Source organism: Semicossyphus pulcher, unplaced genomic scaffold (assembly GCF_022749685.1).
Source record: "Semicossyphus pulcher isolate SPU_LCO1_2020_fin unplaced genomic scaffold, fSemPul1.0.p SCAF_16, whole genome shotgun sequence".
In the NCBI taxonomy this organism is placed as follows: domain Eukaryota; kingdom Metazoa; phylum Chordata; class Actinopteri; order Labriformes; family Labridae; genus Semicossyphus; species Semicossyphus pulcher.
In genome coordinates this window covers 15,571,171-15,583,067 of record NW_027211670.1, presented here as the reverse complement: position 1 = coordinate 15,583,067, position 11,897 = coordinate 15,571,171, and the positions used below count along the sequence as shown (strand labels likewise).

The following is an 11,897-nucleotide window of genomic DNA, read 5'->3' as shown; positions in this document are numbered from 1 at the left end:
CTATTTTGCATCATCTCTGCTGCTTTTATACAATTACAGGCTTACATAATGTATTTTTCTTACTTTGTAGAGCTGCTTTTAATCCTTCAACTTATTTTTCTCGCCCCCAATGCGATAAAAAAATATGATTTTATCAGTGTTTGACAGCACAAGGTGGAGTGTTTGGATGTATTAAAGAATAAAAGACACAATTGAAGTCTGTTTCTGTTGATTCAACTTTATATACATCATGCACACACACAATAAGAAGAGCTTTAAGATTATTGACAATCAGATGGAGTTAAATTACAGTTTGGGACATTTAAAATTGACGTTCTAAAAAACTGTCGATGGCTGTCAGTTAAATGCATTTGGCCCTCCGGCTCATGTTGTGTACTTGCTGTAGTTTTGGAGCGTGTAGGTGGCCACAGTGTCCAACAGCCAACCACGTGTCACAACTGTAGCTCTTCTAGAGAGACCTGTTGAGCAGATGACAGAGGGGTTTTCAAGTAAGGTGGCAGATGTCAAAATCATACATCTTGCACAGCACTGTTAAATGATACACACAGATATGAAAAGCTAACATACACATTATCAAAAACTTGCTATCATCTCTCATTCTCCTTAAAAAGACATGTTGTGAGCTAATTAAGGGCCTACTTCCTGTACAAAACCAAAACAGTTCAGTGTTTGTCGCTGCGCTCTCAGTTGAAAATAGTAAAACATTTTGGAACACCGTCGCGCTCGTCAGTGTCACTTCTCCCTCACCGACCAATCAAAATCAAGCAGGGGCGGGACTTACGATATCAACTTTGTCAACAACGACGGATGAGAAGCTAATCCTTTCATTTTTTCGAGGGTATAATTTCCAGGTGTCAAACTGCTGCTGATGCTGGGACACGATTCCTTTACATTGCTTTTATGTTTTTAAAATTTCCTTGAATAAAAGCAAATATCAATCATACAGAGCAACTTAAAAACTAACTTAACGGTCTCTAACAAGGGAAGCTTTCGTAACTTAGCAACAGTAAGCGTCTTGAGAAGATCTGAAATTGAGGTCGTGGGCGCTGTCAGCGCAAAATAAATACCCTAAGCAGACACAGGTGTGTGTCTAATATTTTTCTTCATTTTGTTTGTATATTAATATCTATTGTTTTTTTGCCAATTCATATAGTTTATATTATCATTCATTATGCCAGTATTTTTTGAGTGCTGCAAAACTGTTCTTAACCTCTCCTGTCAAGTCATCCGTTTTTATGGTCTTTAAACTTACAGCTACCTTTTAAATAGGTTTTATATACGCATGTCCAATTATTGTTCTTGGGAAATGTAATCAATTGAAGCAATTCATTCCTCAGTGTGTGCTAAATTGATCGCTAAAGCCAAGTTCCCCTGTTGTGGAGGTGTACTGGCAGTGCCTACATGTACCTACAGGATGTATTGCATATGAGCAGAAGCAGCATTTCTATGACACGGAGAAAGCATAGAGAAATATGATGAAAAAATGTCAAATATGTGCATTGTATATACAATTAAATAAGAGATATATAAGGATAAGGATAAGTTGCTGAATATCCACTGTAAAATATTTTCTCGTCAATAACCTTCTCTAGGCTTTTATTTTGGTAAGTTTGCTGTGTGAGGTCTAGTTTCTTGTCTAGATTGCAAAAAAAGCAAAGGTGGCAACTAGAAATACAAGCTGAAGTAGCATGTAGTTCTTCCGGGCCACCACCTACGTCAAAGCTCAAGAGCTTAAACCGAAACTAGGGGTGGGAAAAAATATCGATATGGCAATATATCGTCGTCCTTACTCGTGCAATACAATTATTGATAGGCTGGCACCAAATATGGATATTTTATGACATGAATGGCTGTAACGTCAACGGAAATCAATAGGCTGAAGAAGAAGTTGACCGCAGGACAAAAGATCGCGATGTATTATTATATGATTGTCTTGCAATATATCAATAATCGCAGAATCGCTGTATCGTGATATTATCGTAATTGTGGGCCGTGTATCGCGTATCGTATTGTGACTTACCCTGTGACTCCCACCCCTAACTTTAACTTCTCATTTCACTAGAGAAAAACCATCTTTGCTCATCATCAGAGATTTTATAACGTGTTGTGAAAAGACATATTCCTTTAAGGCGATAACCTGAACCGACATGTCCAGAATAAGTCTTACATAATCTGGAGAGGAGGAGATGCATTCACACGTTTCGATTACATCAGAGTCTGGTTGAGTGAAGAAAGGGATGTGTGTGATTTCAATCAATTGTGCAATACAAGAGGATAAAGGTGGATAGAGAAGGAAGGGGCGATGGGCTACTCGATTACCTGTGCTATGAGTGCCAAAGGACGTGGAAGAGGAAAAGCTTCATTAAATATGCAGCAGTGTAAATGAGGAAGCCAGGAGAAGGTTGGAGGAGGGGATGAGACTCGGAGCCACTTTCTGCCTCTCTGTTTCAATCTGTCAGCTATCCTTGTGCTGCGGCAGCCTGTCTTTTCTGAGGTTGTTTTGACATTTCCCCTCGCTCCAATCTGACATTTTCTCTTGGCCATTTCTCTGCTGCAACACTTTCTTCACTCTCGTTTGCCTGGCGAGTCACTCCCCTTTCTCTTGTAAGAGTACCTGTCTCATTTTGGCAGGCAGCATCTGCCATTTCGCAGTTCTGTTGCTGTCCAACGGGTCCTCACAGGCACAACGCATTCAAATCCATGTGCACAAGACATGCAACACAGACATATGCATGCCTGTGGGGACTGTGTATACACTACAACCTTTCAAAAGAGAAATCTGACCTCATACAAATTATTTTTTTCAGCTAAAAAAAGGAATAAATTGTGATGAAGTTGTGGATAATGTGAAGATATTATTTAAACTGAGTTTTTTTTATTTTAGTGAGCTAAAACAGTCCATGAAAATGAACATTTTTTAATTCCAGCCTGGAGCTAGACCTCTGAATAGCTTTACCCATCTCAAATTCTGTCAAGCGATTCATAAATGATGTTGCTTTAGCTAATAAATGTTAGCTAATGAAGACAGCCTGGGAATGCTGGTTGGTTAGCGTTTGCTTGCTAGCTAAGATACGTTGCATACCAGCATGAACTGCTCTTAAAATCCTGCTCCTTTCCCCAACAACACTATTTCTCTTTTTTTGTTAACATACAAAACATTTTTTTTGTATGTGAAATGTTTTATGTTAAAAACACTTGAAAATGAGAAGATATCTTTTTAATGGTTTGAGCAAACTAGCCAACATAGTTTGCTAGCTTGAAAATATTAGCCAATTTGCTCACCCTCTGTCGTAAAAGGACACTTGAACACTCTAGCAAGGTAGAGCTGACTGTATTCAATATATCTTAATTACATAAATAATTATTTTAAAAGTCCTGCGGTGACACTCCTCTGAATAGCTTCACTCATCTTAAATTTTCTCAAGCGATTCAACAAATCGTGTTGTTTTAGCTAATGGTTGTTAGCGTCTGACTGTGACAGCCTAAATATAATTACAGTCAACAGTTCATCACTTTTCTAATCTTTGTAAAATGACTTTCTCTAGGAGAAACAGCTTCACAGGCATTAGCAGATAAAAGCTAATACAGACAACCTGGGAATGCAGTTGGTTAGCACGTGCTTGCTAGCTAAGATACGTTACCTACAAACTGCTCTTAAAATCCTGCTCCTTTCCCCAAGAACAATTTTTGTCGTTTTGTTAACATGAAAACGTTTTTAAGTAAGATTTTTGTTTCACGTTAAAAACACTTTAAAATGAGAAGATCGCTTTTTAATGGTTTGAGCAAACTAGCCAACGTCGATTGCTAGCTTGAAAATATTAGCCAATTTGCACACTCTCTGTCTTGTAAAAGGACACTTGAGCACTCTAGCAAGGTAGAGCTGACTGTAATCAATAAATCTTTATTACCTTAATAAAATACAATACAATATATTAAAAAAAGACTCGCAGGGAAAACCTTTTTGTCTATTATTCTTCAACAAACGTTTACCTCATCATACTTTTGTAGAACACAGTCATCCTGTACTCTCAGTAATAACTCTTTTTCTCTGTAAAGTGCTCAACCTATGCTAGCAGCATGCCAGCTAATATAGCCTCAAGGACACCTTTATATAAAACTATTGTCAGCTTTTCCATCACACTCTGTTCCTGTCTGACTCACCTCAGGTCTCTGCTTGTGCCAGATTGAACCCCCAGGCGAAACCTTGTATGAACTTAGTAATCAGTTACTACTGCTACTGTCGTATTTCTATTCATGATCTCTATATTGGAATGTGTGTAAGAGAGAGACTCGAGGAGAGAGAGAGTGAGTGACACTAACTGCAAGATTGAAAGTGTGTTATAATAGGTTGAAAGTGACATTTATTTTCAGACTCACTGCTGTATGTAGATGGCGACGACTCTGATCCCGGCTGCACAACGATCAACTGATGAGACTTCTGTGCAACAAAAAGGAGGAAATGAAACATAATGTGACTTTGCTAAACAACACTGTATTTATGTTCCATTTTGAGACGTTTAATCAAATCCAGGAAACAATTAACAGGCATTAACTGTGATAATGGTTGCTGCTTTGAGAATCACAGAAGTGACGCACTTCACTGACTGCCTCATGTTCCCAGCAGGTTACAGTTTGTTATACTGCTTTGATTTGAGTCATAGGAACCTTAAAGAGCACTAGAATCATGGAGTAGGACTTTACAGCCCTGCTTGACTTAATGCAAGGCTGTACTTAAAGCTACATGCTAACATTACCCTCATGCCACCTTTGTCATTTTACATTGGACTAAGCAACGCCAGCATAAAGCCGCCCCAGTGTTTTTAAACAGAGTGAGGTGTAAACGGCATGCTTCAAATACACACACACACTACGCTGTACCGCCCCGTAAGCTCTGCGGTTTACACAGACGCCGTTTCGCCTCTGTTACAACCTCCGATGCCGGCTCAGAGCTGGAACGACTTCACCCCACCATTCTGCCTCCGTGCGTTCTACATAGAAGACGGAACGTAACAGAGGTGTAATAATCCCGCCTTGAACTGGCAGAGTAAAAAAGGCTATTGTCACATTTGAAAAGACAACGCTAACAATGCTGAGAGGGTAGAAAGTACACCATAATTTTGCATGTTAGCATGTTTGCAAATTAGCACTAAAGACAATGTAGAGCTGAGGTTGATGGGGATTTCAGTAGTTTTGCAGGCATCTTTTTATTACTCAAAGTTTAAGGGCCTGTGTCCACTAATGGCGGTTTTTTTTGCCTATTTTCTATACAAAATGTAACAAACAACAAACAAACATATCCTCCTGGGATAAATAAAGTTTTTCTGATTCTGATAACCAATGCAGTTCAGCGCTGAGCATCCTCAGAGCAAAAACAACCTCAGCATCAGCAGTTTTTGCGCTAACAACGCTCTCAGTTGAAAATAGTAAAATGTTTGAAACCCTGACGTGCTCGTCAATGTCACTTCTCCCTCACAGACCAATCAAAAGAAGGGGCGGGACTACCAATATCAACCTTGTCAACAACAGTGGCGGAGGTGAAGCTTATCCTTTCATATTTTGGAGGGCACAATTTCTCGGTCTAGAGCTGCTGCTAATGCCAGGACACGATTCCTTTCCATCGTTTTTACATTTTCTTTGTAAAATGTCCTTGAATAAAAGCAAATATGAAGCACACTGAGCAATTTAAAACAGACTTAACGGTCACTACCAAGGGAAGCACAAGTGCCACAAGACAACTTTCGTAACCTAACAACAGTAATCGCCAATGAAAAGCGCCCTGAAAGTGAGGTCGCAAGAATCGCTGTTAGTGGACACAGGCCCTTAGTCACCTTATATTTTCTGCTGAAAGTGATTTCAATTTATACTTTAGGGATTCATGAATATCTACTGGAAATTTCATAGCAGTCTATAAGTTTTCGAGGTGTTTCAGTCAGAGAGATGACAGACAGACCAATATTTGCCCATCCTGTAGCCATGATGCTAGTTGGGCTAAAAACTGTAATCCAATAATAAACGAGTATTCAGATCGGAGGGATTCTTAAGTTCTTTTCCTTAATTTGTCATCTTGCATTTCACAATAACTATTAATCTTCTTTCATGTAGGAGAGGCTGGATACTCTTACCTGTTTACTGTCGAGGAGGAGAGGATCTTTGACTACTGCTGCTCCGCAGAGCTCCACCATCCACTCCATTTCATCTACAATAAACACACAAACACATACACAAAATAGTGGGCAGTTTATGTTGACTGTCTCTTTGGTCACACCTTAATAAAATCCTCTCTACTTTCATCCTATTTAACCCCAGGGGGACACAGAGCAGCAGACTCATTTCAAACCCAGACTTTGAAAGGACGGACGGAAAAACAGGTCAATATGCAAGTCTCTGCTCAAATCAATACGTGCATCTCACTCAATCACCCAAACACATTTTACTTGGTTTGGAATACATTTGTTTAGAGTTTAACATAACATGCCTCGACTAACGTAAAATAAGCTGCTTCCCGTGAGAACGCCGGTGTCAGGAAAACCACAATCCACTTGAAGTATTTGCTGCACAACTACAAAACCTCATCATTTAACATACACCAACGTGAGCCATTAAATAATGGATGAAATCCCGTTGGGCTGAAGACAACAGACTCCATCCGCGTGTTTGTGCCATGTAAGAAAAAGTCTTTAAAATCATCACGCTAAGCTAGCAGATGTCGAGCCATTAGCAAAGCTTCATCGATCCAGCGGGCGGCAGGAGGAGGATGCTGCAGGAGCACTTTAAGAGCTCCAGGAAGAAGGAAACCAAAGAACGCTGCCTGGTGGGTTTTTAGACAATGAGCCCCCTGGGACCTTCACCCATGATCTATCCGTCTACTCATTCATGCTGGAAGGATGAAGCAATAAAGCATCAGTATGAAGGGCAGCCTAACTTTTTCCTGCCTTGGTTTTTACAGTTTAAAGGACTAAGCTTATGCAGAAGCTGCAAGACCAGTATTTATACACTGGAGCCCGACCGATATATCAAGTGGCCGATATTACAGGCTGATATAGGTCTAGTACAGATATATCGATATCAGTTTATGTTTTTGTTTCTGCAATGCGTCAATATTGAATTTTTTTTAACCTATTTTTTCACCTATTTACAATACTCTCACACATAAACTGAAAATCTCAAAGACTTCAGTTTCGATCTCTTGGGCGTCCCCGAATAGCGATATACGGTAATGGCCGGAGGACACCTCCCAATTTAACCAGATATCCACAGCTGGCTCCCTTTGTCACGGTTGTAACTCTTGATTTCCTTCTCAGTTTCTTTTTCTTTGGATTTTCACTTATTTTTGAAGTTGTATCTGTAGTCATCGATCTTTTCTTTGTTTGTTCAGCCATAGTAGATTACTGTTTACTCGCAACACTTGCAGAGACCGGAAAAGCAGCCGCTTAGCTCCGCCTACCCTCTCTAGCAGACCAACCACTGCTGGATGATGGAAAACGCGTCACTAACTGGGCGCCACTTGTGATTTTTTCCCGTGAATGTCGCCACAGACACCCTAGATAGTGACTTAACAGACATTTATTTACATGAAAATCTTGATTATTAGGTACAGCATATCACAATATTGTCATTATTTTATGTAAACCAGTCACATTTTCTCACTAAGCATGTGAAAATTTCATCTGTTGGAGCCCCGAGTGTGGCCATGCTTTCACACAATTTCAATACGATTAGATGAACCCCAAGCTAGCTACCCTAGCTAGCTAGCTACCCTCAGATTAATTGGTGTCAATTTAGCGGTAAAAAAAAAACAGGTTTTGTAATTTGGTGGATAAGACACACTTTTAATGATTTTTTATAATTTATACAGTGGGCTGCGTCCTATATACCGGTCTGACCAATATAGGAATATAAAACGCAGAAAGAGGCATTTTACCAAGACGATGGTGCTATAATCTAGCTAAAGCTTTTTCAGAGACAAATAGCTGTAGAAAACCATTTTTCCCTCTGGGTTACCCCAAAAACAGACTGCGTCTTGTATTCCAGTGCGTATTATATCCCGGTTTGTACGGTAAGTAAAACTAGCAGAATAGTAGATAGACATAGAAACTAGAGTTACAGCTAATATACACTCTAATATTTGTTTTTCTTATCAATTAAACTTCATATTGTTATCACAATATTGACCAACGTAATTGCACATTGCAGTTTTCTCATATTGTGCAGGTCTAATGAGAATGTATAATAATGTTGAATAATCATATTAAAAGTTATCTGTTCCAGACGTAAGACTCCTGGTAACCTAATAATGATTTACATTCTAGCTCAACAATTCACTATATCGGCTGCCATATTGATAATAGGTGGATTTTTCTCCCTCTAGTATCGGTATCTATCTCAGTCTAAAAATCCGATATCAGTCTAATACCAACCAATTTCAGAAGATGAGGAAAGCAGGAGCACTTCGGCACGACTAAGGGCTCATTTCCTTCTTTCTTGTCAGAAAAAAAATCCTTGCAGCAAACTGACACCATGGCAACCGCTGTGCAATATGACAAAACCTCACCAAAAAAATGTCTCCTCACACAACTCCTGAGTCTGTATTCAATCCACCCACACTCTGGAAACACCTGTCATTGTGCGCTAGTGCTGAAATGACGAGGGGGGGTTAAAAAAAATAAAAAACAGAAGGTTTCAAGCTGCGTCAGTCAGACGCTGTGTGAGCTGCCCTTCTTTTTATTGTTATTTCTCTTTTTAAAAGCAAGGTGAATATCTATTGTAGTCCTGCAGGAAACAACATCAATAGCCTTGAATAAGTTTGGCTGGGCAAAGGAATTTTTGATTGAGAAAACACAACAAACAGCGTGACGGCCGCGGGAAAAAGGAAAACATTTGATGACAAAAGTTTATTCTCCCCTGCAGTCTTTCCTTTGAAAGCATATGCAAATAAAAGAGTGAAAATACTTTGTTTTGTTTAGGAATCAAAAGACATTATTCATATTATTTTGCATTGTTTGTGTTGTTGGAGGCCTGTATTTGTAAGACAAACAGGAAACCAAACATAATAGAGCAAAAGATAGCATTTAGAGATGTTATATTCTACGATATCTGTGTCATTATATACACCATATGGTATCAAACATTACAGTTTTACATCCTACAACTTCAGTGACCCGCATGAAACTCTGATAGCAGCTGGAATATTACAAGTTACCCATGACCTCTCCATTTAACAGAACTCCCTTTACCTTTCACTTTTTCTCACAGAGCTCGATAGATAGCGTATCCCCCGGCCTGCTGGATAATTGAAACAAATAAAAAACTCACTTCAATAACTCCACTCACTGCAGGACCCTCTCTGCTAAGCTTAATGAGATCAATATCTTCACTTTACATGCTGACTTCACTGCAGGAACCAGGGAGAGTAATGTAGGCCATTTTAAGTCATGTGCGAGGTGGACGGTCGGCTTTGGGAAAAAACTGCTCTGCTACAAACTGCTTTAGAAATATATTTTCATTCATTAAATAGTATAACCTGACCTGTTAAACAGCCGGTAAACATACCAAAGATAAGGTAAGGATTCAGAAATGGTGGCTTTAGAGCTGCACGATAAATCGCTTAACTATCGCAATAGCATGTGCGCATGTGCAATAGTCACATCGCAGGACGTGCGATTGTGAGGCTAATTAACTGCAACAAGTCAAGCTGCTACTTTATAGTTGCTTGGTGCAAAAGGAGTAGTCGCCATTTTCTCGTTTTCCATCACTACTCTACAACAAAAGTCCGTCTGATATTAGTGCAGCCCGTTACGTGACTCACCTGCCTGTAAACTACATGCATGCAACGCTGCTGCTAATACGATGATCGTGGCTTTTCAGTGAGTGTATTGCCGTTATCAGCGGCACCTCGTCCTAGTGCTCATTAATGCTGCGGCTACATATTCGGGCTGGGTACAGAGCCGACGTACTGGACAGTGTTTACTTTGAGTGGCATTACCGGCAGCGCGCACACGGTTTGAGGTTGTGTGTGTCGACAGGAAGTAGGAGACGGTGAGCTTTCGTTTCCAAAAGTTACCAAGCTGGTCACGCCGATTAAACATACATTTGAACACTGTTAGAAATGGTAGATAGATAACGTAAAGTAACACAACTGCAGCGCCTCACCTGTTTTCTCTCTACTATTTAATGCGGGTGTCAGAGTCGCTAAACCAAGAGTGATTGAGATTGAGAAGTAGTTGATTGTGTTTTTTTTACAAACAAAACATTATCGCAACGTCACATTTTTCCAGTATCGTGCAGCTCTACGTGGCAGAGAGAGTACTTAGTGCATATTGGTCACAATTCTTTCATGTGTGCTGAGATTTACACGAGAGGATTGATGTCTGTCGGCTTACTATGAGTTCCAGCCGGGAGCAGGTTAGCTTAGCTTAACATATAGACTGAAAACAGGGCAAACAGCCAGCCTGGCTCAGTCCAAAGTTTATACAACCCAATTACAAGCACCTCACTTTTTACCTTGCATTTGTTTTTGTTTAATCTGTATAAAACCAAATAATAAAACAACGAACAGTTGACATTTTGAGCGACGAGCCTGAACTTTTGCTTTGCTGCACCAGTGTGACACGACCAGATTAAGACTCCTCTCATCGCACTGTTGCCAAGACACCAAATAAGTATTATTTCCCCAAATGTCAAACTATTTCTTTTAATTAAAGAAACTCTCAAATATCAACATGAACCTTCAATGTTGGTCTCTACAAGATGGTGCTAAAGAGAGCTAGAGTCAGTGTAAACGGACTGTATTTATATAACGCTTTTCTAGCTTTCAGACGTCACGTTTACCCATTCACACACTGATGGCAGAGGCCTAAGAGCCAATGTCCAATCAGATCTATGCCCAATCACACCCGATGGCTTTGCCTTCAGGAGTACGGAGTGTGCAACGGCACAGGACCTCGCGCCTACAGCAACGCTTCAAAAGTACCTCAACTCAGCTGGGAAACCACAGACCTGGCAACCCTGGCTTCGCATCCCATAACATGATATGGAATTTAGTTTGATCATAAAGCCTGATGCTCCTCTTCAGCTCTGTGTTATCAGAGAAATATATATATGAACTACACAGCATATGGACATGTGACAGCATGTGGAGACAAAGTTTCAACTGTGCACGAAAATACGGACGGATTGCGACGTCTGTGTCATGTCTGCTCCTCTCCTAACATCTGCCTCCTCCCCGTGCTCATGATAACTCTGATAAACTACTCATGGATCACCTCCTGCTCATTTCATTCAGTGGTGGAGATGTATTTTATTCTTCGTAAAGGTTGTTGTTGTTGTTGTCACAGTCATAGTGTTGATGTGTTTACCTGTGCTCATGTCTGTAAACGGCCCTTGGAAGCAGATCTTGAAGCCCTTCATGAGCAGCTAAAGAGAAAAAGAAGATGAACAGTGAGGGTGATCCTTCCTAATACGTCCGCACAGACACATTTATTCAGTGAGTTAACCTTTGCTCATTATGTTTCTGAACTCTTCCCCCCGTCTTAAAGGTGATACTGCAAGGGAAATATCCATCATAAGGAACGTTTTGCAATCTATACCAGGTTTTCCACACTTCGAGACCTGGTTCGTTTTTCACCCTCGCTGTGACTCAGGGATGAGTCGGACAGAAAGGAGCAAACAGTGAGGTAATATCACGCTTTTAACACGCAGAGACAAACGACCCGCCCGGCTCTAGACACACTGTTTTATTGCACTCAGGGTCAATCAGCTTGCTTGAAACGGGAATGTAAAATTGTTTCCTTGAACCGTGGTAACAACCCGAAAGGAAATGTGCAGCTCCCGCCGCGGCCTCGCGTACAGGATGAGAGTGTTTGGAAGATAAATGTCCGAGCTGCTGGAGAGAGAAATTC

The 11,897-nt window shown here is 40.3% G+C and overlaps 1 protein-coding gene across 1 annotated transcript in view; it reads right to left on the bottom strand.

Moving 5' to 3' along the window:
- Positions 1-238: 238 nt before the first annotated feature.
- The window catches only part of LOC138593738 (breast cancer type 1 susceptibility protein homolog), a 31,232-nt gene continuing 19,573 nt past the window's right edge, over positions 239-11,897 (bottom strand). Inside the window, exons 18-21 of the mRNA XM_069664830.1 lie at positions 11,355-11,412; positions 6,123-6,196; positions 4,378-4,438; positions 239-458 (exon numbers count right to left, since the gene is read on the bottom strand). Coding sequence (XP_069520931.1) covers positions 364-458; positions 4,378-4,438; positions 6,123-6,196; positions 11,355-11,412 — 288 coding nt within the window. The 3' untranslated portion in view covers positions 239-363. The remainder of the gene's footprint in view (positions 459-4,377; positions 4,439-6,122; positions 6,197-11,354; positions 11,413-11,897) is intronic.